The sequence below is a fragment of the Eschscholzia californica genome, unplaced genomic scaffold, assembly GCF_041429995.1.
Source record: "Eschscholzia californica isolate CP2 unplaced genomic scaffold, dmEscCali1.0.p SCAF_2, whole genome shotgun sequence".
Lineage (NCBI taxonomy): Eukaryota > Viridiplantae > Streptophyta > Magnoliopsida > Ranunculales > Papaveraceae > Eschscholzia > Eschscholzia californica.
Genome location: NW_028238309.1, coordinates 17,185,492 through 17,212,238, shown reverse-complemented (window position 1 = coordinate 17,212,238; position 26,747 = coordinate 17,185,492). Strand labels below are relative to the sequence as shown.

The following is a 26,747-nucleotide window of genomic DNA, read 5'->3' as shown; positions in this document are numbered from 1 at the left end:
CTAAACCACATAAATCTCTTGTATTCGCAAGATCTAAATCTTTGTTGACTTGTGGTATAATATTTGTAACGATAGTTCATTTTAAAACATATGAAACAAGCAAATTGAGAAAATACATGTGTGCATCGTACGACTTTCAATAAAATTTTATATTTCAATTATTCATATTTTGAACGGTTGGACACCAGTAGAATTGAGCCAAGCCCAACCAAACTAGACCCAACATAACTAGCCAGAGCCTTGATTGTTTCGACTTTACTTGAAGCCAAAGTGGTTGATCCACTGACTATTGCTCATCTTCAATTAAATTTTCGGGGGATGGATTTTAAGTCCAAAATCGCAGGATCAATGAGTCTAGAGACCAAAGATAATATAAAATAGAAAATAAATCTACTTAAAGTAAATTACATATCTAACCTCTCATTTTCTTTTACTACCTAACCTATCACAAGTTAAAGAAAAATAACCTAAATTAAAAGATACAATAATATTTACAGATTCATAACATTATTTCCCCAAAATAGAACTTTCCATTCGGTAAAAAAGTTACCTTTTCGGTTTAACTGAATCTCACGCTTCTAATTATATCCTTTCTAATAGTACAAAGAAATCGCCCAAAATAAATCGAGTAGGAGAGAGGGAATGGATTTATGCTTTCCAGAGAAAATCTAAAACTCTAACGTCTTCAACATCAACAAATCGAACATCATCTTCAACAGTGAAGAGTAAGTAAAGAGGATTTTGGTTTCTATCCTTTTTGTTTTTCCTTCGAACAACACAAAACTAATTAGGTTTTGTTTTTTACAACATTTCTTATGATTTAGTTTTCTGAAGTTGATTCGGTAATAAGAAATTTCTAGAGTTTCGTTGTTTCATTGTGGATTAATGGAAGTTATTTTCAAAACTTATCAATGTGTATTAAGTTATTTCTTACCTTGACTCCGTTTTTGTATATTCAGAGTAGCAATGAACTGTGAAGAGTAAGTAGAGTTGCAAGCAACAAGAAATTTCTAGGGTTTCCTTGTCTTCGTTTTTGTAAAATTTCTTTGAAGAAATCACATCTACAACTTGATCTCTTCCTTAAGTTCAGATACTACTCCATCTTCTCTATAGTTTTTGAATTCTTCTCTACAATTTAGGGTTATATTTTATTTAGAATATTAATGGTGATGATTATTTCAAGCATAGTTTTAGTTCCACAATATATTGTCTTTCATAAAAACAATCAATTTTTGTCTAGCATTTTGAAGTTTCTTATAAAATTTTATCAATGGTAATAGTTCCAGATTATATTGGATTGTATTAAAGTTTTCATTTTTTTTAGTCTAGCATTTTTTAAGTTTAGCATAAAACTTTTTAAACGGTTAATACACAAATCTGGTTTTAGGAAATTCATAGAACATGTAATTTCGAGTATTGTTTTTAATCCAGAATATATCATGTTTTCATAAAAAAAATTACTTTTATAACTAGCATTCTGTAGTTTCTTATAGAACCACATAAATGGTTACTATCCAAACTTCTTTGATTGTTATTTTGGTTAACATACATATGAATTTTAACTATCTTTATGTGTTTTGTTTATCATTTTGCAGATTCAGCCAAATGATTAGATTAAAGCTTCAGACCGACAAGAAAGTCGATTGTCGATCTTCGATGGGTGCGAAGGATAATCTTTCTCACACACCCAAGGTGCGAAGAAGTCCAAGGAAAAGGATGTTACAAAAGGATGTTGAAAAACCATTACCAGTTCTCATCATTTTCACTGTCAACAACGGCGTAGGCAAGAGGAAACATGCCTGGAAGAAACAAGAGAACAAAAGAAATTATATAACGGAATAAAATTAGTTCGGTTAGAGTTAAAGAGTTTTTTTTTAGTAAAATCATAATTCATTCATAAGTGATAACTCTTTTTTGAGTTAAAGAGTTAAACAATTGTTATATAAGATAAGTTAAATGTTGAAAAAACCACAAAAGTATTACAAGATATTAATGAAATGGTACAAGAAAATGAAATGTGCAAAAATCGTTTTGTTTCTAGTTAGATGCAACAACTATGTTTTGAAATAAATTCTCTAAACATGCCATTGTTTCCATAAGAATGAAATGTGCAAAAAATCGTTATTTTATTCTTAAGGTAAGATCCATAAGAATTTGCATCACTGAAATTCATTGAGTGATTGAATAGCTACAAATAAAAATGTAGAAGCATTACGTATAATAAGAATAAAGAAAGGGTGAAATAAAATGTTTAAAATGTTGTTCTTCTAATTTAGGTATTGCAGGAGAATCATTGAAATGCTAGAGAAATATTAAAAATTTGGTTAACATAATATAATTTTAGAAGAATTTTGTTAGAATCAATAAGATGCTCGAGAAATGTAAGTATTGTAGAAGAATCAATGAAATTATAGAGAAAAAAATGGTCATTTTTCTTAAACAAAATTTTTAGAATGTTGTTAGAATCAATAAGATGCTAGAGAAATGTTTTCCTAATTTCAGAAGAATAATTTTCGTAAGTATATTATTGAATTTTTTAAATAAATAAAATACTACAAACAATTTGAGAATTCTGTAATACATATGAATGTTGTTAGAATCAATAAGATGCTAACGAAATAAAAAAAAAAGTGATTATTAACCTACTGTAACAAATTCACAACAGATGCTAATAGAATCAAGAAAATTCTAGTAAAATACTGAAAATGTAACAAAAACAATTTCGTTTTATTACTAGAGCTATTTGGAAGGGAGTGGAAGTTTTCTGTTACATTAACCAAGTTCTTAACTAAATCTGTATCAATCGATTCAATCGAGACTTCATTAATAAATTAAGTTTGGTCTAATTTTGTTTGGTTCGATTTGATTTTATTGGTCAATCCAACCCTTTTACAATGTTACTTATTTTTTTAAAATACATAATTCGTATGAGGGTGATCTAAAGGCACCGGGTCAAAAGGCTGTTAGCATCCATCTCTGTTAGCACCAGGCTCAACTGCCCCTTTCTCTGTTAGCACCGTACAACTATGTAGGCACCAATCAAAGCCAACTTAACCCTAACACCTCCATCTGTTTATCACAAAACAAAACAAAACAAAATCTATCAGACGGACTGAACCAGTCCGAGCCTTAAGAGGACCAAACGGATCAGCTGATCCGGGACCTAGGAGGACAAAACGGATCAACTGATCCGGGACCTAAGAGGACCAAACGGATCAGCTGATCCGGGACCTAAGAGGGCCAAACGGATCAGCTGATCCGGGACCTAAGAGGGCCAAACGGATCAGCTGATCCGGGGCTTAAAAAACATCCCAATCCTCATTCTTTTTCTCGTGAACTCGACCAGGACCAGCTCCTCTGCTACTTCTCGCAAGGTTTTCTTCATCTTTCTCTCTCTAAAAACCCTTATTCTTCATCTTTCTCTCTCTAAAAACCCTTATTCTCTTTCTCGTGTACTTTTTATTTTCTATTTTGGGGGTGATTAATAAATGATAATAATAGGTGGGGTGATCAACAGAAGGACGGATTGGCGGATCAATGAAGTTATTTAAGAAGTGATCAAATGTGTTGAAGATGGTGGTTGGAAGTGAAAATGAAGAATCTGATCTAGTAGATAATATAGATCTCTTGGGATTTCCTATAATTTTTGTTTTCTTTAGTGGTGATGAATTTACTGAATTGGGTTGTGGTTTTGTTCTTGGGAAGAAGAAGGTTTTGGTATTGAATCTTTCAATCTTTCTTTTACATTTACAAAGGGGATATAGAAGGGATGAAGATGAACATGAGAAGGAAGATGAGAGAAAATGAATTTATTTTGTGGATGAAATTTGGTGAAGAAGGAAGAAGAGAGTGGACCCATTCTTTTGAATTTTGTATATTTACTAACAGGAATAGAAAGTAAATAAGAAAAAATGAAAGATTTTTTACTTACACTATCTAGATGAGCACCCATGATTTTTGTTTTGGAAAAAAAAATTGGTATTTTATTTATTTTAGAAGAAGGAGATGGAAGAAGCAAATGAAGGTGAATGTCACCCACGTAAAAAACTGGTGCTTATAGAGAACTCGGGTCAATGACTATTGACCCGAGTCAAAAAAAAATTCGGATGCTAACAGCCTTTTAGCCTGGTGCCTTTAGAAGCACCCTTCGTATGATATACACATGAATTTCACCAACTTGTTTATTCCATACGTTTATCTCAACAAATATTATCTTCACATAAATTGTTTTGAATAAATGACTAAATTTCGTGGTTATATTCATAATGTCATTGCGTAAATTATTGTCAGTCGATTTGGTTTGAGTCGCCTCAACATACTGAAGACAAATTAGTATATTTGGCTCGACTTGGCTTGGCTCTGCTCCGCTTAGCTAGAGGAGCATATTGTTTTTTTCAATCGATCGGGTTTGTTTCGACCAATTCGATCATTTATTCTCACTCAGCCGTTGATATTTTGAGTTGTCAAGTAATTCAAAATCGAAATGAGGGGTGGAAGTTTTAGGAGTGGGAATTGGTCCGGACGGATGGGAAACAGACACTAACTCAATCGGTCCGGGTGGAACGGCCACTAGTCCTAAGTGTCTTTACTCGGACCTCCGGACATAACGGGCGGACATTTCGGATTTTTCTCCAACAAACTTCCTGTCCGTGACCGTTTTGATAGTCAGGCAAACCAGGTATCGGTCGGTCGGGCGTCGGTCACTAATGAACAAATAAATTAATTTTGATTCGAAATAAAAATTGTTTACTACCTAAATACCACTTTCTAAACTCCCACTTTACAATTCTAAAAAGTAAATGAATACAAAATTAAAAGATAATCATTGAGATTTCTCGTGGATCATGATTGGTTTTATTCTTCTTCTCGTGGATTACGATCGGTGTATTGTGGATTTCAGGGTTCTGATGAGATATTGAGATTTTGGAGGAGAGCGACTAGAGAAGTAGAGAGGCAAAGACAAGATTAAGAAAGTGATTTCCAAGGTTATATATTTTTACTCTTGAATTCTAACAGTTCTAGGTAAACCTACAAATCTAAAGACTTAAAATCAATCATATAGGCGGGCGGGTATAACGGGTAAGATAAACGAACGGGTATGGACGGGTTCGGTCGGGCAGATTATATAAGTGGGGGGACTCGGTCGGATCACTAGGTGAGGAGGACCTATGCCCGCGTCCGTCCACTTAAACTCTTTCGATCGGGCGGGTACGAACTGATTACATTGGACTAGACCCTTCGGACTCGACCGGTCGTGGGCGAGTTTCGAATTTTCCGAGCCAAGATCCCAACCCTAGGAAGTTTTAGGGTGTGAGCTGTGTGGAGTAGTAGGAGGGTAATCTGCAGCCACAGAAAGACCAAAATCTATTATATATCTCTCTCTCATAAATTGGGTTTGCTCTGATATGGACACAGGACACTCTATCTGGTTCGTACGGTAGAGAGAGAAAATATCAAGCCATGCTCTCATGAATTGTTGTACATGTCCCTCCAACATGCATATATACTCCCTCTCTCTCTATCTCTTCTTTCCCTATCAACTTGTTGCTTATGCAATGACCACTGGACATTCAGAATAAAGTAGATTAAAAAACCCTAGAAAGAACCCCACCTCGTTTTCCTCTTTTGTTGGTTAAAACACCCATTTTACTAACATACCCTCACATCAAACCTAGAGAGAGAATGATGAAAGGGGGAGTGAGATTTTATTCATTTCCTTCTTCTCATGTTCTGGCCACCTAGAGAGAGAGAGAGTGAAAAGAGAGGGGAAAATCAAGAGAGAATGGGGTTCTACCTCTTTTATGAGAAGTGGGTCAATGATGGAGATAATGGTAGATCAAACCACAAGACCCAAAGATTCAAGTTCAGAGTCATACTTCTCCAACAACTTCTTCTTCTTCTTCTTCATCTTCTCCTTCAACACATTTAAGGAAGAAGAAGGCATTTTGTGGTGGTGGTGGTGGTGGTGGTAATGGTGGTGGTGGTGGTAGAGAGAGAAATTTAGAGATCTAGAGAGAGAGAGAATGGTGGTGATATTGGCGGAAGAAGGCTCAATCTAGCTTAGTTGTTAACTAAAATGTAAAGTAATTTTTTCTTTAGCTTTTAATTTATTTATTGCTGCTAATATTTCATCTTATTATTAATTAATATTACTCTGTTGGGTTTTGGAGAGTTATATAAGAGATTTTGCTTGGATTTTCATTTCCATTCAAGTTGGTTGCTCAAAACCTAAGGACTTTACTTTCTCATTGAACTCAAAATCATATCTTTTATTTCTTCAAATTTGTATGGTTTAGAAACCAATCAAGTGGTTGAGTTCCTTCTTTTTAAAAAGGAAATAGTGTAAATGACATCTTATTAGGTACTAGGATCAAGTGAGCTTGCTCATTTCCAAAGACAAAAGGGGATTGTGTCCTCTTAAGAAAATGATTGAACTTTTTTTTTTGTAAGCACAAGCTAACTCCATTAATCATTATACGATCGTCTAGTACTCATGTAATCTTTTTATTAGAAAAACGAGCTAACTCCGTTAATACATGACATGAAAAATACTAAACGTCGCGGTTATATATATGGGAGTTGGAAAGCAAAATTTATACAAATACATACTACTAGCAAACCACCAAAGGCGAGACGTTATAGAAACTAGAGAAGAGATACGAAGTGAAGAAGCCGTTCGCTTTTTTGAATCTTTTTGTTAATGGTAATTTCCCCACCTTCTATATGAAACTCTGTAAATTTAACCTAACTCCATTGATGGAGGCTTTTGAACCAAGCTCCATAGAGCTCTCCTGATAGTGTCCTCCAAAGCTCCATTGATAGAGTCATCCGAATGGAGCTCAATGATGGTGTCCTTCTCCATCAATGGAGCCTTGGGATAAAGCTCAATTGATGGAGTTTTTCAACTCTATTAAAGCCTATGGTGTTAATGATTTTGTTGATGTGTTTCATGGTGTTGATTAAATGTCAATATGTATTACTTATTTCAGGTCATAGAAAATAAGCTTCCCATAGCATACTTACATCAACTTTATCTTTTGATCAACTCAATTTTGTAAAAAAGAAAAAATAGATCTTCCAATACCATCAACCAAAAGAAAACTACAACAATGTTTGTTGTTTCTCTTGTTGTCTCAATCAAATAGAAAATAAAATCAACCAAAATTAGTCACTCAAAAATGACTTACAAATCAAAGGTTAGACAAACACACACATCCTAAAATCCAAATCAAATCTTAGAAATCACGAGTCAGAAAAAAAAAATTTCTGAAATCTGACTCAAATTAATTCAAACTTTAAACCATAATTCACGTCTTAACATACTTAAAAAAATAAAAATAAAAACCTACTTCATGGAATGATTTGCCATATTACCTGTCCAACTCGGACCCACATGGTTTTCTTTTTTTTTTTTTTTGTTAAGGAGACCCACATGGTTTTCTTGGCATCAAGAAAAGAATAATTCATCAAAAAGAAACAAGTAACTTTAAGTATACCCCCAAAATATACATGAACATGTAAATATGCAAGTTTGGAATTTTGTTTTGTTGGTATTGTCTCTATACTTGAAAAAAAAACATGTAATGACATGACAACTTGGAAAGATGAGTCCACATTTTGCTTTTGGAAATTAAGAATAGAGAGAGAATTGAGAGTGAAGGGCCCACTATTTTCCCATCATTGCTTCCTCAGCAACATTTTGTATTTGGCTTTATTGAAAAAGAAAACTTCCCCAAACAATTGAGACTGATGACTACTAAGTACTAAAGATATGCCCTAAAAATGCTTCTTTTACAAGTTGATTTGTTCACAATTTTGAACCACAAATGCTTGGAATTACTCAATTGAAATTGGCTTCTACTTCTTGTTCTTTTGATTGAAATAATTACATCATATGCTTAACCGGTTTTACATCACTAAATTACCCTTGTCTATCGGGTACACGTACTATGTATCCACTAGGTCTATACTAGGACATATACATGCACCGACTTCCTACCGAACACAGTTCCGTAGAGTGTGGGTTAAGAGCTAACATGCACCTTGATGTCAACTTAGGAAGAAGGGTAATCGAGGGGTTCCAATCCCTGACCTCACAGTTACTACCGTGATTACTTATGTTACAAAGAGAAGAAGCCAGTCAATCAGTAAATGAATTCGAAGTAAAGAGAAAATTGAAGTTTAGCGATGAAATGTTTCTGAGCGAAAAAACACATTCTGGTATAAAACCTCGGGAGCCATTTCTATTGTTGTCGAGAAAATATAAATATTAACTGCGGAAAAAAAAATTAAACGACAGATATGAAGTTTCCAACTATAATAGATACTAAAACCCCATGCCCCAACTTCGTTCTTTTGCCCTGAGGTTTCAACAACAAAATTGCTTACAAGATTGACATGCATATAAGATCCAGAAATGCATTCCTCTAGGAATCACATTTCCGCTGAAACGATGGAAATGACAGTCCCGCTGGAAATCCATTTGAGATTGCAAATATGAACACTAATCCGGTAATACCCCTAAAACCCCAACAGAGCAAATACCTTCTTGGCCAGGATCACACAACCCTTTTCCCATGCACGATTATCTTCAACCTGAACAATTATGTGTTTCTTTCCTATACCCATGACCATAAGAAACACTGAAAATAACATCCCATTTCGGTGAGTAAAATATGGCCACCTTAACATGAATATCATCAAGCTTAAAAGTCATGATTAGTTCTTACTCCAGTCCACGTAACAGGAAAAGCACATCGTAACAACTTTACTGAAATGGAAGCTGTCAAAGAAATAACAGGAAAAAACACATCGTAACAACTTTACTGACTGTCGAAGAAATAACAGGAAACTTCGAAAATTTAACTTCGAACCTATTTGAAAAGATCATCCCTACCGATATAGGCCTCTGACAGAAAAAGTGTAGGACAAGGCAACATAAATTACCAGAGTGAGGACACTAACGCACACACACACAAACACTCGCATAAACGTATATTCTTGCTTAGTTATTAGATAATTTATTGTTTATTAACTTTTTTAATGCTGGGATCTAATATTGGTAATTATAAACAAATCGCAATAAACTAGGGTGGAACTCCACAGATATGACGCTGGTTTGTAATTTTGTACGAGTACAACAAGTCTATACTTGCATAATATCACATTACACCCAAGTGACTGCAAGTACACAACAAGGAGTATCCGATACGAGTGACCCTATTTGACATGACATGACAGAAACACCGAGATACAAATATTCTCCATCAAGCATAGAAACAGAAAGAGTAAAGCATAACATACTCCAGGCAAATTTCATAGATATATAGAGCCACATTACCTAAGCACATTATTCACCTGAAATTTTGGTCGGAAACGACTAATTTAGATTGTATCACCATTCTACTGGTATCTATCTAAATGATTCTAATAAGAAAGACCCACCTTCGAACCCTTCTAATGATCATTTTATTTGTAGATGCTAAACTTAATTACATTTTCTTGTCTCTTCTTTTTCATTCTATTATACTTTGATGTTCTTTTGATCTGACCAAACTTTCTCACACAGATGACTAAATTTAGAATATCACATTATACGAAATCACAAGCAACTATAAATGTAATCAGATTCACAGTTTCACGTAACGATTTAGAATGCCTTTATTTTAAGTAAATGCAAACCTATTACTGAAACGAGAGGTCTCCGATGATATATTGATAACATATATTTCTCTGCAAAATCACGCCACTCACGATAATTGCATTCAGACCTTTTAACTGTAATTAACTTATTAGGATGGGATGCCTCTTATTTTACATAATTAGGTAATAGCTAAAAAGGAAAGTCTCATATTACGCTTACTAATCTCTCCAGTATAAACAAACAAGAGAAATACTGAGTTCAATGACAAGTTCCACAACAATCAAACAACAATATCACGGTAAAGAATCAAACCGACAATGATACAAATCAATGCTGATTAAAATACAAATCATTGAACAAACACATGGAATAACTTAAGAATCAAGATAAATTAATAGATCACCGATTCACCTGATTTATTGCTTCAAATACTCCAAGTACCATTTGTAGGTATCAACAAGCCCGTCCCTTAGTGACACCTTAGGTTCCCATCCCAAAGCTTCCAACTTTGAGCTATCCATGAGTTTCCTTGGTGTTCCATCTGGTTTTGTTGAATCCCAAACAAGATCTCCTTCAAATCCAACAACTTCCTTTACTAGCTCTGCAAGATCCTTAATTGTTACCTCCTTTCCACTCCCTACATTGACGTGACTTAATCCGCTATATTTGTCCATTAGAAACACCACAGCGTCTGCAAGATCATCCACATGGAGAAACTCTCGAAGAGGTGAACCAGTTCCCCAAACGACTACCTCTTTCGCACTAGAAACCTTTGCTTCATGAAACCGCCTCATTAAAGCAGGAAGAACATGAGAATTTTCCGGATGGAAATTATCATTTGGACCGTATAAGTTTGTTGGCATACCTGAAATAGAAAAAGTGCAAAGAAGTGGGACAAATAGTTGACTTCAACTTTTCCATGACCAAGAAATGTCTAACAATTATATGAAGAGAATCAGAAAAAATTAATGTGTTTCTCAACTACAAAACCACAACCAAGACTCTTAGTTCTGCAGTGGTTGTACAACAACTAATTAGCGGATAAGTATCACCTAAATTCTTACTCAATTCTTGCTAAGAGGAAACTTTTCGCTTTTCGCATGTAAATGTAATTATTTCTTGCATAAGCCATTCTTAACTTGAATATCCTAGTTTCATATCTTCTTTCCAGAGCAAATAGCTCTAGATTTCTGTACGTTGTTCAAGACGGCTAAACTTATAGCTTTCCCATTTTTTCAATTAGAGTAGCACTAGATGCCTAGTTTACACATTCTTCTAGACTAAGAGATCCCTATATAGATGCAACCTGGATCAAAGATCAAACAAATAAAAGCTCATTCTAAAGTCAACAAACCAACATCTTCGATAAATGTTGAATGGTATAACTCTTTATTAAATTATTATTACCACTATACTCGAAAAACCTATTTCCGAACATAATCTACAAACCCATTTAATTGTATACACATTAAGTATTTAACCAATACAAATTTGTGGGCACCTGAAATGACATCACAATTGCGTTCAATAGAACTTCATTTTCAATTAACATAAGAAAACCCCATTTTCAAACAGAATCACTAAGGTGCCCTCTGTTGTTATGTAGATCTGAATCTGAAATCTGAAACGGTTGTGTAAGTAATTCTAGTTCTTTTCCATGTTTTTATCATAAGGTCTGAATTGATTAGAGATGTAAACATATACAAGTACTCAAACTACACAAGTAATTACACATTATTTATTTCAGATTTAGCAAGAAAAAAACAGCACCTAAAGCTTATAAAAATGATACTAATCAAGATCAAGACAGTTTATACAATTGGGGAATACCTGAAATTGCATCAAAATTGTATTGTAAACGATAAGCTTGACACATTTTGATTCCAGCAATTTTAGCAATAGCATACCACTCATTAGTAGGTTCTAATGAACCTGTAAGTAAATCATCTTCCCTAATTGGTTGTGGAGCCATTTTAGGGTATATACAAGAAGAACCAAGAAATAGAAGTTTCTGAACACCATTAAGGTAAGAAGCATGGATTACATTTGTTTGAATCAAGAGATTAACAGATATGAAATCAGCTGGGTAAGTGCTATTGGCGTGAATCCCACCAACTTTAGCAGCTGCAAGGATTACGAATTTAGGTTTTTCTTGAGCGAAGAAGGATTCAACATCTGATTGTCTAGTGAGATCGAGTTGATCGTGAGTACGGAGGATGAGATTGTTGAATCCGATTTGATTGAGTTTTCTAACAATGGCGGAACCGACTAAACCTCTGTGACCTGCTACAAAGACTTTAGAGGTTTTATCTGCCATGAATGAATCCATTTTCTTCTAGGGTTTTGGTTTTAGATCTTGGGAAGAAATTTGAGATTCAAAATTTTTTTTTGTTAAGATATTTGAGATTCAAATTGGTGTGTCTTTTTTTTTTTTATGAAGAAAATTGGTGTGGATAGAAGTTCCACTCTCTCTCTCTCTATTTTTTATCCAGGAAATTGGGCTGGAGGCCCAATTTCTTGTATTTTTTTTTTTGTTAAAAAGACAACCCATTTTTTTAACTAGCTAGGCCCCAAGTAAGTTATAAAAATAGGCTTGAAGGACATTTTTAAAGGCACCAGCTTTTTAAGAGTCAAAAATATCCTTCATTCAATTAGAAATACCTAGTAATAATCTAACTAATAAATCAGGAACTTGAGTTTTCTCATGAACGAACCAAGTTGGATTGTCGACGCCGATTAAAATTTCTGGGGTTTGAATCGATTTTGGCTATAAGATAGGTTGATGTTTTTAGGTTTTGGTGATTTAATCTATTTGCTTGTTGTTTGAAGAGGCTTTTAAGGGGTTTGATTTAGTTTTTGGTTCTAAATTCTAGAGAGAGAAAGTTTTATATACTTTCAATGGAAGGAGAATTTGATAGTGTTTCAAGGTATAATCCAACTTCTTCATTGCTTTATTTTCATTGAGTTATAAATGATGGATGACAATTTGTTAGTTTTGATGTTTATGTTCAAACTTATTTGTTGGATTTATATGGAAGTTGTGAAAGTATAGTTGACGCAAGCATTGTGTTTGATAAAATGCTTGAAAGAGATGTTGTTGCTTGGAATGCAACGTTAGTTGGTTATACAAGACGTAGGTTGGTTGAAATAGCTATAAAGTTGTTAGATGAAATGCCTGTGAGAAATATTTTTTTCTTTGGACAATCATGATTGGTATTTATGTTCAAATTGAGAATTTCATGAAAGCTTTAGAAGTTTTTCGAAGAAAAGTAAAATGATGGTGCTAGAGCTTATAAAATGACTATTATGAATTTGTACGGGTTTTAGCTAGTTTTTTTATACAACATTCTACTGGACAAAATATAATAATTTGTAACAAATTTCATGTTAAATCAATTTAAAAACTAATTTGCAAACCATTTGCATGGCATTGCAAAGTGTTTGCAAGGCTCTGCAAAGTGTTTGCAAGGCTCTGCAAGGTGTTTGCAAGGCTCTGCAAGGTATTTGCAAAGCTTTGCAAGGCTCTGCAAGGTGTTCGCAAGGCTCTGCAATTTGTTTGCAAGGCTATCCAAGGTGTTTGCAAAAACCATGCAAGGTGTTTGCAAGGCTCTGCAAGGTGTTTGCAAGGCAGTGCAAGGTGTTTGCAAGGTATTTTCTTAGACTAAGGTTAAGTTGGTCTTTTTACTTAAATTGAAAATTACATAATTGCCATCAGGGAGGTGAAGCCTAAAAAACTTTGATGAATCCTTTTTAACCAAAATCATAATTTCTTAGGGAGTTTTGGCCAAATTCCCCTTTTTTATCTCCCTTTCAACAAAAAAAAATAAAAGGAGAATGGTAAGGGGAGCTAAGGATTGTTGTTGGGGAACTATTATGGTTGGGGAGCTGCCAAGATTAGTAACGGGAGATGTGAGTTTTGAGTTACTATTTTAAAGACATTCTAAGATTCACAACTTAAGGGACTCAAGTGTAATATATGGAAATATACCAGAATTAAAGAAAAGAAAAAAACAATGTCTTCTTCTTTCACTCGATCTCTCTTCAAATCATCTCTCCTAATCTCTGTCTAACTTCTCTTCAATCTTTTCCGACCATCAACTACAAAATCCCGGCTAATTCTACCCAAGTATTTTTCTCTAATGAAGAAGACATCAATCAAAATCTTGTGAGTTTTTCTTCCCCTTTTAATTTCTAGGGTTTTTCTTTAGTGCCCCTAGTAATATTTTGGGTTGCCTGTAGTAGCATCACTTGAAATCTAAAACCCTAGACCATCATCCCTCACTCTCATTTCTCTTGTTGTCGTGTGTTTGTTGTTGCCTACGCTAGAGTGAGAAAATGGGAAGGTGATTTGCTTCCCTCCCATATTGCCCCAAACCCTATTTTTAATCATTTTAACCCTACCACTACTACTTTACTTCCCTTCATTCCTTTCCTTTTACAACAACAAGTGCTAGAGGCAGAGAGAGAGAGATAGAGATTTTGGTTCTAGAGAGAGAAAACTAGGCAATGTGAAGGAGAAGAATGAGGGATCAAAGCTTGGTGATTTTCTTTGTTGTTGTTGGTGTGGGGCTTTCCTTGCTTTTGGTTGAGGTAGATTTCTATCTCTCTAGGGCTTGAATAGCCATTTTTATAGATAAACCTAGACAAATTATATGAAACTACAAATCCTAGATTTTAGTATTACTTGAACATAGATTAGGGTCCTTGACACAAATATATATACTAGAAGTAGTAGCTTTATATTCCTACAAACTTATTTTTAGGTCACTTTGAATCTCATCTATGTGTTAGATTTTGAGGATATTTGCTATAATGACATCCTTGATGAACCATACAATCTTCATTTACATTTTCATGCTATATTCATGTTTTACAATGATATTTAGGGTTAAACCTCTTTATTTGCCATTATTTTAGTATATAACTCTTATAATTAGATGCCTCTCACTATTGGACAATACTCTTTATATAGATACATGAACATGTGCTATAACTCAACATGATATGAGAATTTTAGGCTATTATCATCAATGATTCATTACTTGCAAACATTATAAATATGAAACTCGTATGTCGTAATATACTAACGAATATGATTTTGATTTATGTATGTTGTGGTGTGATGTTATTATATGTGTGTGATGTGATGGAGTTGGTGGAGGGTTTTGAGAGTTTTGTGGTTGGTTCGACCCTCTCTATCGGATGTGATATAGGTATGGAGCGTATGGGTCGGCGCTAACACAATGGATGGTCTTGCGGACCACACTCTCATACAACGTGGATACCAACTTGTCACATTGCTTTTGGTTGTTTATTACAAATGGTGTGATATTATGTATGTGTAACGTGATGGAGTTGGTGAAGGGTTGTGAGAGTTTTGTGGTTGGTTCGACCCTCTCTATCGGATGTGATATAGGTATGGAGTGTATCGGGTCGGCGCAAACACAAGGGTAACCTTGTGGACCACACTCTTACATAAGGTGGACACTAACTCGTCATGTCGCTTTTAGTAGCTCTTGAAACTGTCTATTGAGGCTTTAGAGGTTTTGAAATCTACTTGTTGGGGTCTGACCCAACCTTTTATTTTTCAGGACAAGGGAATCGGGAAGTGCCACCTGCTTGAGTCATAGTTAGCCTTGGAGGAGTTTCTTTAGTGGTTTTATTACTTTCTTTAGGTAGTTATTTGGAGTTGTATCTCCTAAATACTTGGTGTTGTTTTTGTTTGATCGTGTCCGACATATGTGTCGATGATTTAGAGACATCATGTGAGTTTTAAGAAACTTAGTAAAGTGTTATTAGATGATTTATTGTTAGTTTTTGAGCTTCATGTTCGATACTATTTGTCTCCTTGATGAGTATATCGTACAATATATGTTTATTGTTCTGCGGAGAAATGCCTTAAGTTTAGGTTTTCATGACGGTCGACGTGGAAATCTGGATTTCGAGTGTTACATTTTATAAGTTTTATATCTAGGGTTTTAGTGAGTTTTACATCTAGGGTTTTGCTGAGAATTTGTCATAAGATGACATTAGTTGCTTATTTGGTTTCCCCCTTTTGTTATACTTAAGATTATTGTGTTAGCTTCAAAACTATATCTAGGATTTTGGTGGGAATTTATCACAACTGCTATCGTGCAATTTCTGTATAATTTCTAGGTTCTTTGATTATCTTCACCTTCATCACTTGTTATTGCAATATTTTTTTGATTTGGCTCTGGTACTTAGGCGTTTGGTAAGCTAAATCTTTCATTAACTACTGTAAACAAATGTAGAATACTACAACATGTTATGCACTTAGAATTTTTATGTTGTTTTTGCAGAACAAGCGAATTGGTAAACTTTTAGATAACTTGAAAGCTTGTGGTGGCGGAGACACAAACAAACTGATAAGTCCGAAATCGAGGAAGAAAATACAAGACACCCTCGAAAGCATATATCAAGATTCTGCTGAAAAGGGAAAACAAGTCTCAGACGAAGAAGATGAGGGCGATTCAGTCGATGGCGGCGATTCGAGTGATGGGGATGAAGATTATGAGTAAAATTGGCAATAGTATAATTTGATGAATCTTTTTTTGACTATTTTGTAAAGAGAATTGATATGTTATATCTCTAATGCAATCATACTATTCACCAAATTTCGAAAATGGGAAGAAACTTTAATAATGTACATAATTTTTTCATTTTTAGAGGTTCTGTTATTACAATGACGAAATCATGAATATGTGATTTCCTAGCCTGTTTTCACATTTTTTTTGTCTAATTTCCCTCAACTGGGGGGAAATTTGTTAAAGAAAATATCATGAATATGTGGTTCCCTAGGGAAAACTTACTGTTTTCACCTTTGTTTGCATAATTTCCCTTAGCTGGGGGGAAATGTTTCAAAATTTTCCCCAGGGAAATATCTGAACGAATAGAACGGTTCTGCCTCTCTTTTGGCAAATTTTTAAAGTTGAAGGAAGAAAGAAAAATAAAATTTAACCGAAAATGTTTGTCTTGGGAATTTCTTACATTTGAGATAGATCTTCATCTATAATAACACTGTTTGATTGAGTTGGTGGTTGTTGGTTCAATTGAAAAATATGTTCTTCCTCCATTAAAGAAACAACATCATAAATATCGTGAGACATAATAAACGTTAGTATCCAACAGAGAAGAGAGTGAGAATCAATAAACTAGTTGCTTATCAGTAATGGTTCTTGTGTAACTTGATTGTGGAGAAGAAAGAGAAGTATTGTTATTGAAATATTTAAGGTTTAAGGAAGAATAGGAAAGAAAAATTACTATCAAAATTTATAAAATTTTAAATTATATAATTGTTTTTTCTAATCCATCTATATTTCATTATTTAGTTTCAGATCCAAAAAAGTAGTTCCTAATACCAAATTGGTATAGGGAGTTGTAGTACAAAAAATTGATTTTCTACTACAGCTCCCCAACAACAATCTCCAGCTCCCCTTACCAATCACCAAAAAAAAGAAAAAAATTCCAGATATGATCTTTTTTGGTCGCGGCTTTGGGGCATAAAGAATAATCTTCGGGGAATAAATTCTCTAGGGAATACATGGTTTTTTATACATTCTCGGCATTTTTTTTAGTCCAAAAATTCACTTAATCAAACATTTAACCCTAATCTTCATTTTCTCTATCACTTCCGTCACCATAACTTCCGACCACTATCATCACTTGCGACCACGGAGAGCCACCATCACCACCAATAACAAACTATATAGCCAAGACACTTTATTTTTCATTAAGACAAAATCTAAATCCATGAAGAAGCATCTCACGAAGAGATACTAGGAGATATTAGTAGTTTTTTTTAGAAACTAGAGATATTAGTAGTTGCTATAGTAGAAGAAGAAAAGATTCACTAGTAGGTGCAGTAGAAGAATAAAAGAATTGAAACTTATATCGACAGTTTGTTGGTTTTTAGAGAGAGAGAGAGAGGGGGGGGTAAGATGGAGAGTACAGGGTTTTTATTTTTTATTTAGATTTAAAGGGGGTTCATGTGTTTTGCTTGTAGTAATTTGTTGTTGTGATTGTTGAAGATTAAATAAACATGTTGAAGATCAAAAGAAAATAATGATTAGACAAAGGAACTAGGGTTTTGTTGAAGGCCAAGACTAGCTCTTCTCCTTCCATTAGATTTGTTTGGAGTTATGCTAGGTTTTTAAGTACTTGATAGAAGGATTCAGAGATCGTGAGGGAGGGAGATAGAGAGACAGTGAGTGCCAAAGACATTGAAAAAGAGAGAAGCAGAGAGAGATAGGAGGAGATGAACATTTTGGGGCAAAAGGCAAAAACATCAATTCTTGGACTCAAAATGAAGATGTTCGTTAAATCAATTCTTTGTGATCAAATTCTTTATCCCCTGGAGATTTTTCTTTATTCCCCAAAGCCGCGACCCTTTATTTTTCGGTAGTTATTTCTTGTTCGGTTGAATGAATATGAATACATTCATTCTAATATGACTTCAGATGAGTAGGACTTTTGTTTTTGAGAAAATGAGTGAAAGACCCATAAACATCAACCCTTATGGGCCAACAATCCAAGTCAGAAAAAAAATGGGTTGCAGGTCCAAATAGTCAGAGTTTTGTAGGCCCCAAGAGAAAGTGACAGTTAAATTTCTTGTAATACCCTAAACACCCTTCAGGCTTGTTATTTACCCTTCACGCGCATTCCCGTTTCACTCTCTCTGGCTCATTTTCTCTTTCTTTTCTTTATATTTTCTCTCTCTAACTTTTTATCTCTTTTATTATCAGATCTAAAATTTCTATCTCATTTTCCTTCGATCTCTCTCCAAATTTTTTCTTCTTCTTGTTTGTTGATAACTAATCCTGAAATCAAAAGTTTTGTTAGTTTAAGAGAAAGATTCATGATTTTGGGGAGAGGTTTGTTAATTTAAGAGAGAGATTCATCACCAAGTAGAGATCTGATTTTTTTTATCTCTCTGGCAGTACAACGAGCTTTAAAAACAACAAAAGGTATATTACAATTATTTTCTAGGGTGAAGATCAAAGAGGTTCAGATCTGAATTGAAGACCCAAATTTTGTTGAATCTTTTAGTACAAAATTTGGTATTTTTCTATTATTTCAAGACCATGGAAGTTGAAGCTTGAAGAGTCAGATTCAGAATTCAAGAATATGAAAGTTGAAGATTGAAGAGTCAGATTCAGACAATTTCAGTATGTATGAATGATTTCGGTTTTTAAAGGCTTGATGATAAATTTCTTTTTTTTTTGTACGTATGAGGATGAGAATGATACGAGGAAGGATTCTGTATTTCTTTCTCGTGTGACATTGATGAAGAAGAAGAAGATTATAAAGTGGGATTGGTTTGTATTTCATTTGTTAATGTTAATAAATTTGATATTGATCTTGTTCAGATCTTCAAGAAAAAAAATGTTTAGGATATGAAAAGATGTATAGTAAGGGACATTTGATTATTTACTGTACACAACAAAATGTGCAGTAAATAATCACATGTACAGTACATATTATTATTTACTGCATGTAAGAAATACGAAAAGAGTATAGGAAAAATCGTAATGTCTAGTACATTTCAAAATTATTTTATTTAGTAAATTCTCAAATGATTATCATATATACGAAAAGAGTATAGTAAATAATTTTCATATATATTCTCACATTTAGATGATAATCTGAAAGAAATTTTGTTTCATTTATAGTACATTCGCACATGTCTAGTAAATTAGTTTATTTATAGTACATTCACAAACGTCCAGTATATTACAAAATTCGTAAAGCTATTTTATTTATAGTACATTTACAAATGTCTAGTAAATTAGTCTATTTATAGTACATTTACAAATGTCTAGTATATTACAAAATTGGTAAAGTTATTTTTATTTATAGTATATTCAAAAATGTCCAGTAAATTACAAAATTTCCTGTGAATGTTAAGAAGACAAAGTATAGAAAAAATTATATATGCATCATACATTCGTAAATGTCCAGTAAATATCATATATATTCTCGTATTTAGATGATTATGTGAAAGAAAAATTAATTAATTTATATTACATTCGCAAATGTCTCGTACATTTTAAAATTCCTAGTGCATGTGAAGAAGACAAATATAGAAAAAAGTTATATTATGCATCGTACATTCGTAAATGTCCAGTAAATATTATATATATATTTGAGCATTTAGATGATTATGTGAAAGATAAATTATTTTATTTATAATACATTCACAAATGTCTCGTACATTTCAAAATTCTCGGTGCATGTTAAGAAGGCAAAGTATAGAAAAAAGTTACATTATGCATCGTACATTCGTAAATGTCCAGTAGATATCATATATATATATATATATATATTCTCGCATTTAAATGATTATGTGAAAGAAAAAATATTTTATTTATAGTATATTCGCAAATTTTCAGTACATATTAAAATTTCCTATGCATATTAAGAAAGCAAAGTATAGGTCATAAATGTCCGGTAAGTATCATATATATTTCGCATTAGATGATTATACTCAAAAAATTATTTTATTTATAGTACATTCGCAAATGCCCAATACATTTCAAAATTTCCTGTGCATGTTAAGTAGGCAAAGTAAAGAAAAATGTCCAGTAAATATCATATTTATTCCCGCATTTAGATGATAATGTGAAAAAAAATTATTTTATTTATAGTTTATTGATAAATGTATGGGAAATTATATTATATGAAAAAAAAACTATATTATTGACCTGTACATCTACACGAATTGAGGGAACCGTTTGTAAATGTACAACAAAATACCTCTATAACTAATTTCCTATTAACTAGTTATAGAGAGAGAATTTGTGAGAGAGAAATCAGGTGAGAGAGAACAGGTTTAGGAAAGAGAACTTAGGTGAGAGAAAATTTATGAGAGATAAAGTAGATAGACTTAAGAGAGAATTTATAAGAGAGAATTTAGGGAGGGAGGAAGAGACGTTGAAAAGTAAAAAAGCAGAGAAAAGTTTGAGAGAGAGAACGTGAGGGAGAACGAGTTTTGAGGGAGGGGCATTTTTCCGTAATTTCGCAAGAAACAATACCCAAAATGGTAGTTTCACCCCCTTCTGACTTATTGGACCTGCATCTTATTTGTTATTGCCAGTGGGTCTGCTTCTTGTTTTGGGGAAAGGAATGGGCCTTTTGCCCAACCCCTATTTTTTTTGAAATGGATGACAACATTAAGTAATTAGTATTTTCGATCTCAACAAAAAAAAAGTAATTAGTATTTTCAAAAAAAAAACATTAAGTAATTAGCGTATTATTAAGGGGGGAAGATTGTAACATCCTAGGTTTTCAATGGGGAATGGAATGAATAAGTTGCCTTAGGGACTATTTTACAAACACACAAGGTTAAAATCAGGGACTAAATGTACAATCAGGTCAGAATCGGGGGGCTTTTGGAAATCAGAACGAATACGAGGACTAAAGTGTAAATTCGGTTGTTTAGACGAAGAAATCAGATGGTAGGAGCAGCTGGTGGTTTTCACTTTGGTGGTTAGAGTTTTGAGATGAATAGAGGAAAAATGGGTGGATTTTGCTAAGGTTTTTCCTGATTCAAGCTTTTCGAGTGAAATTAAACAAGTTTGATTGTGATATTGGTAAAGATTTTGTTTCTCTCTCTAGATATCCATGGTGGTTTGGGTTGAATTAGTTTTAATGGAGTTGTTCATACTTGCATGTGTAGGGACTAGTCAATTAAGGAGGAGAACTAAATAACATGAGGGTAATCTAACTATCATCAAACAATCCACGGTGAGTTGATAATTCTTTGAGATAAATTCTAATGTTTTTCAAATTCTAGGGTTCAATGATCATAGATTTGGGGCTTTCTGATTTTTAGGGTTTGAATGAGGGAGAATTTCATATATTAGTAGTGTGATGGTTTATATATGGAAAATATCTTACGAATGATTTTTAGAGAAATGGTTTTCTAAATGGATTGTAAATCGATGTTTTGAAAACGTAACGATTTCGTATGTTGTATGTGATTGGTGAAGTGGACTGAGACGAGTCATGAGGGTCTTGGCAGTTGTAGTGCTCCACTCTCTGGCCAGGATTCTCGTTAGGTTGGACTCTCGGGGCTCAGGGATTTGCTACCCTTGACCGTTCGATTTGACTGTAAGCATGTTTGTTCTTACCCTCGGGGCTCAGAGGCTGTACACCTCGGACCGCCCAACTGGTTTGGTGATTGGGATCCCTCTGCACGTTATGATATGACTCTTGGTTGTGCCACTTCTGTGTGTGATAAGATAAGTAATGTTTTAAAAAGCCTATCTCAGTCGAGGGCGTAACGGGCAAGTTCCGAATCTGCTGAGATTGTGGGTGAAGGATGTTTTAACAAGAAAAGAGTATTATTTCGGTTGTTAACACAATAAATACTTTCCCAAAACCAGAAGGGATAGTTGCATGCTAGGGTACCGATGAGAATATGCTTTTCATCCCAACACGAATACTGGAGGGACCACCTGACTATTCGACTTCGGTGAAGCTAAAACGTATCTAGTTAAGCTAACTGTATATATTTATCACGAGGTTAGCTTTTCAATGACTGTGGAGTCGCCTAGTGGGAGAGGGGCTTACCTACCTAGGGGTAAGCCACTTTCTCGAGAGAACTTGAGTACCTGGGTTAGTGCCGGTATGGGACAATACTAGCCCAAGTACTATAGAGTTCTCTGGGTAACTCTCTGTTGATTGAGGAGCATACCATGGGTGTTGTTGTATGTTAGAGTAGGATTGATATATTTATACGTGTGCATGTTTTATGGCGAAAATGGTTTTATCGTAGTTTTGTTTTGGGACTCCTCTACCAGTTAACTCGTGTCGGTGAGTTACTGACCCCCTACCAGTTTCTTAGTATGCAGGTTCCTAGTTAGAAGCATCTGCAGCGATAGGGTTAGTAGATGGATTGTAGGGGTTGTGGCGCGGTTTCACTTTGGTGTTATTTCCTTTCACTTTGGTTTTGATTTATCTTCAAAGTTATGCTTTTATACACTGAACACCTTATAATGTAAATATATATGTATCACATAGACTGTGCAGGGATGTAAGGTTGTGTGCAGGTTGAGTTAACCTAGTGTTGGTGGTTCATCTTGGAACCAGAGTTTTTAGTTGAGTTATGTCTTATTTTTAGTTTCCGTTGTGTATGTGTATGCGAATGTATGGTTTGCATGACAGGTTACAGGTACGACCGATTCGATTTACAAAGGAGGTGCTGCCGGATTTTCGGCTCGTCTGTGAATTGCCGGGGCGTGGTCGTGCCTAGTTATGGGGCACGGGGCGTCACAATTTGTCCATCTCAAGCTCATCAACTTCTAACAACCTTGCGATTTCTTTAACTCGAGAAGATTTTAATTCATGTTGAATTAAGGTTGTGTTTGATACTAGGGAAACAATTCCGTGGAAATAGAAGAGTTTCCATGGAAATGTTTCCACGGAACATATTTCACGGAAATAGAAATTCCTTTGTTTGGTTGTCATTCGCTATTTCGTGGAATTGTATAATTCTGTCGTTTGGTTGACAACTTATTTCCATGGAAATGGTTATAATATTTTTTTTTTTTGAGATAAAGAACAAAAACATTGATTGATATTTAAAAACATATATAAGTCAACAAAATCAAACCTAATTATTACTATTAATATAAATCTGAAGTCAGAATTTATGTAAAGTAAATAAACACTAATCTAGCAAAGTAAATAAAATACTAATATCCTTCGACAAAATAAGCGTAAGAGAAATTTGAAATTAGTTTCATAATTTCATCCTTAACCAACCCAATCTTCTTCCTTCCGACAGGGATAAGAAGTATTGGGCCATCCATGGGTCTCTATTAAACAAATCTGCTACTCGATGTGCGTCTTCCTCATCCAGTTCGGGTATAGATTCTAAAATTGTATTGATTTTATCCCAATTTGGCCCTTCAAAAGTTGCAGCTATTCTGCTCGCAGCTTCTATCATCCCAGTCATTCCTTCATTAATACTATCTTCAAGGGCTCGAACTCGTTTGCGCTTTTGTGATGATGTAAGACTACTATTGGGTATTGATTCTGATGTAGAAAAAGTCCATTGTGTGTTATTGTCATTATCTCCAGACAAAAAGTCATCTAAGTTATCTAAGCATTAAAATAAACAAAAAAACGATCCAGTATTAGTATGTCAAAATACGACATAGGCTTATAGTGGAACACAAAAAATATATACTACAAAAATTGTGAATTAGAAAATATCGAACCTGGTAGAGAATGTACTGGTGATGAGAAATTGCCCGCTTCGACTGCCCTATCACCAGTTGCTTGCTCGTTTCCTATCATAATTTGCCACGAATCGTAAAATTTCAATGGTTTTTCACGCAAACCTACAGCTGTTGGATGACCCTACAATATTAAATGTAAGAATATTAGAAACAAAATATGGGTTACTTATGAAATTAATTGCAACAAAAAAATAGTACAAAGAATCACATCACTTACTTGTACGTAGCTCGCCCAAGCATCGTCATCTGCACTAATACATTGAGTTTCCGGATTAAAGTTGAATCCACTTTGTTTAAGAGCTTCTCTTGCTACAATATAGTCTTTCCTCATTGTTTTCAACCGTGCCTTGATATTTTCATTTGTAACAACCGTCTTTGTTTTTTTATCAATTTCAACTACAACATGGTTTAAGGATTCATTTTTCCAACCATTGTCTGGTTTCTTTCCTCCTTTAGCAACCTCCTCCAAAAGTGTTTCAACAAGAATTTCGTCCATTCGTTCGCTCCATCTTACACATTTTCTTTTAGATGACTCAGATTCTGATGTCATACTAGTAACACAGTTTAACGTATATTAAAATAAAAAAAATGTCGTTACAAGCAGTAAATATGTAATTAATCAATGCACTAAAAAAGCGAGAACATGAATACAATGTTAAAGCTAGATTTTATAACAATGAATAAATAAGTCAAACGACTAAAAAAAATTAGAATATAATAGTCGAACTGTTTTGCAAAAATATCTAAATTATTTTTTCTAATATTAATTTTCTACTTAGGCTAACGTTCTTCCCACATTTGTTCTGCCATAGCATCTCTAGAAGCTGTCCACACTTGAGAAGAAGCTATTACTACGCTCACATCTTCTCCTCTTTCACTAGTTTCTTCTTCGTCATCAATAGGGTTTTCATACTGACATAAGTCACTAGGATCACCATCTCGTAAAAAATTATGAAGAGCACAACATGCAATGACTATCTTCGCTTGGGTTCTAATGTCATGGAAGGGAGCATTTCTAAGATACGCAAATCTTTTCTCCAAAACTCCAATGGACCTTTCAATCACATTTCGTAAGGACGAGTGTCGAAAATTGAACATCTCTTTAGGGGTTTCAGCACGACGACCAATATGATCTCGAAGATGATATCTTGTGTTCCGATATGGTGTGAGAAATCCAAGAACTAAAGGAAACCCAGCATCTGCAAGGTAGTATTTACCTATTCCAAGAATGTTAATAATCCCTTTTAAGACCATTTTTGAGATATATAAAAATTACCAGATTGACATACCTACAGGTACAACTAGCTTTCGACCTTCACGACTTAAAGCATTCCTTAGGATACGACCATCATGCACTGACCCTTCCCAACCAGCTAAAACATAGGTAAATTTCATATCAAATGTGCATGCCAAAAACACATTTTGAGTAATGGTTCCTTTTCTGTTCCGGTATTTTGGTTGTTCTTCTAATGGAACAGATGCTCTAATATGAGTACCATCAATAGCACCAACTGCACCCTATGGATATACTAAAATTAATAATAGAAATTTTAATGTTAATATTTATCTAATTAGTATAAGAAGTAACCTCGAAGTAGTGATGCCAATGTTTTTCTGTCCCGGCATCCGCAGGAGAGTTTGTCGTAGTTGCTGGCTTCACGACATCCTTATAGAAAAGGATCAGGGACGACAAAACAATATGAAAATACCTACTAACTGTTTGACTCGAGCAGAAGAATTGAAACGCCGTTTTTCTATTGCGAGTATCGTGACCAACAGTATGTAGAAATAATGCAACTTGTTCCTCAACCTTAACCGACCGACCATCAACTAAGCCATACACACGTAATCGTTCACATAAATTATGGAACATTGATCTGCTCATCCTTAATTGCTCATGACAAATTATATCACTCTCCATGTACATTCTTCTCAAAACGTCCCTCCTCTCAGTTTTTTTCTTCTGTAAGGGCTCCTTACGAAGAGATTTTTGTATACTTTATAAAAGTGCAACACTATCACAACTTGCATAACTATCATTGTTATGGCAATAGCCGCTCGCCGACGATCTCTTAAACTACGCATTCTACACAAATTATGACTATATATTTAATTCACAAACAAGAAGTTTTATTCTATGCATGGACAACAAAAAATAGGCATTTTGATATTTAAAGTTATTGTGTGAACCAACAAAGATGGAGAAACAACATAGAATGATGATGTTGTTTGACAATAAAGTGAAGTTGTTTGTTGGACAATAAAGTGAAGGTCCAAAAGACAGCTATCAGGAAGGTGAACATTCAAGTAATCAAACTTTAGGACCCAGATCACTCTTGGGTAATCAACCAAGAAGTAGTACTATCTCTCTCTCCCTCTCAACTTTAATCTATATGAGGCTATAGTAGTACTAGTACTACTAGTAACTGCTGCCCATCTCTTCTTCTCTCTAAATTTTAGTCAATAAGTTATACTTCTACTATCCACCCAGTATGCAAGTTCAACTTTTTTGGTTTTATGTATGGTAAAAATATAATTAAATCTATTTACTCTATATGAAGCTATAAAATCACCAGTAGTATTATTGTCCATCTCTTCCTCTCTCAAAATTTTAGTCAATAAGCAATACTACATTACTACCTATCCATCTGGTATGCAGCAGGTTCAACTTTTTTGGTTTTAGGTATAGTAGAAACATAAATAAATCCATTTACTCTATATGAAGCTATAGAACCACCAGTACTACTATTACTACTTTCCATCTCTTCCATTTTAGTCAATAAGCTATACTATTACAACTATTTTGGTTTTAAGTATAGTAAAAACATAAATAAATCCAT

At 34.1% G+C, this 26,747-nt stretch overlaps 2 protein-coding genes across 5 annotated transcripts; both read right to left on the bottom strand.

Annotated features, from left to right (window-relative positions):
* Positions 1-8,195: 8,195 nt before the first annotated feature.
* LOC147556586 (putative GDP-L-fucose synthase 2) lies at positions 8,196-12,162 on the bottom strand. Of its 4 annotated transcripts, XR_015233474.1 has the most exons (4): positions 11,474-12,082; positions 10,055-10,508; positions 8,730-8,782; positions 8,196-8,642 (listed from the first exon to the last, which is right to left on the bottom strand). XR_015233474.1 is itself a non-coding variant. In XM_086657487.1 (3 exons), exons 1-2 carry the CDS (start codon positions 11,970-11,972, stop codon positions 10,060-10,062), a joined length of 948 nt encoding a protein of 315 aa, XP_086513613.1. In that variant the 5' UTR covers positions 11,973-12,119; the 3' UTR covers positions 8,196-8,642; positions 10,055-10,059. The 4 variants fall into 4 exon arrangements, 3 of the variants coding, with proteins under 3 accessions (XP_086513613.1, XP_086513614.1, XP_086513612.1); XM_086657487.1 differs by lacking the exon at positions 8,730-8,782 and having other exon boundaries at positions 11,474-12,119; XM_086657488.1 differs by having other exon boundaries at positions 8,196-8,782; positions 11,474-12,098.
* Positions 12,163-23,405: 11,243 nt separating this feature from the next.
* On the bottom strand, positions 23,406-24,403 carry LOC147556585 (uncharacterized protein At2g29880-like). Its single transcript, XM_086658664.1, has 3 exons — positions 24,125-24,403; positions 23,887-24,028; positions 23,406-23,767 (listed from the first exon to the last, which is right to left on the bottom strand). The coding sequence occupies exons 1-3, from the start codon at positions 24,401-24,403 to the stop codon at positions 23,406-23,408; spliced, it is 783 nt and encodes a 260-aa protein (XP_086514790.1).
* Positions 24,404-26,747: the final 2,344 nt, after the last annotated feature.

Bases quoted from the DNA above. Each gene is read 5' to 3' on its own strand.
- LOC147556585 (XM_086658664.1), bottom strand. From the start codon at position 24,403: ATGGACGAAATTCTTGTTGAAACACTTTTGGAGGAGGTTGCTAAAGGA. The intron at 24,029-24,124 runs GTAAGTGATGTG...TTAATATTGTAG, and splicing joins CTTGGGCGAGCTACGTACAA to GGTCATCCAACAGCTGTAGG. The intron at 23,768-23,886 runs GTTCGATATTTT...TTTAATGCTTAG, and splicing joins ACCAGTACATTCTCTACCAG to ATAACTTAGATGACTTTTTG.
- LOC147556586 (XM_086657486.1), bottom strand. From the start codon at position 11,972: ATGGATTCATTCATGGCAGATAAAACCTCTAAAGTCTTTGTAGCAGGT. The intron at 10,509-11,473 runs GTATTCCCCAAT...TTTCTATTTCAG, and splicing joins CAATTTTGATGCAATTTCAG to GTATGCCAACAAACTTATAC.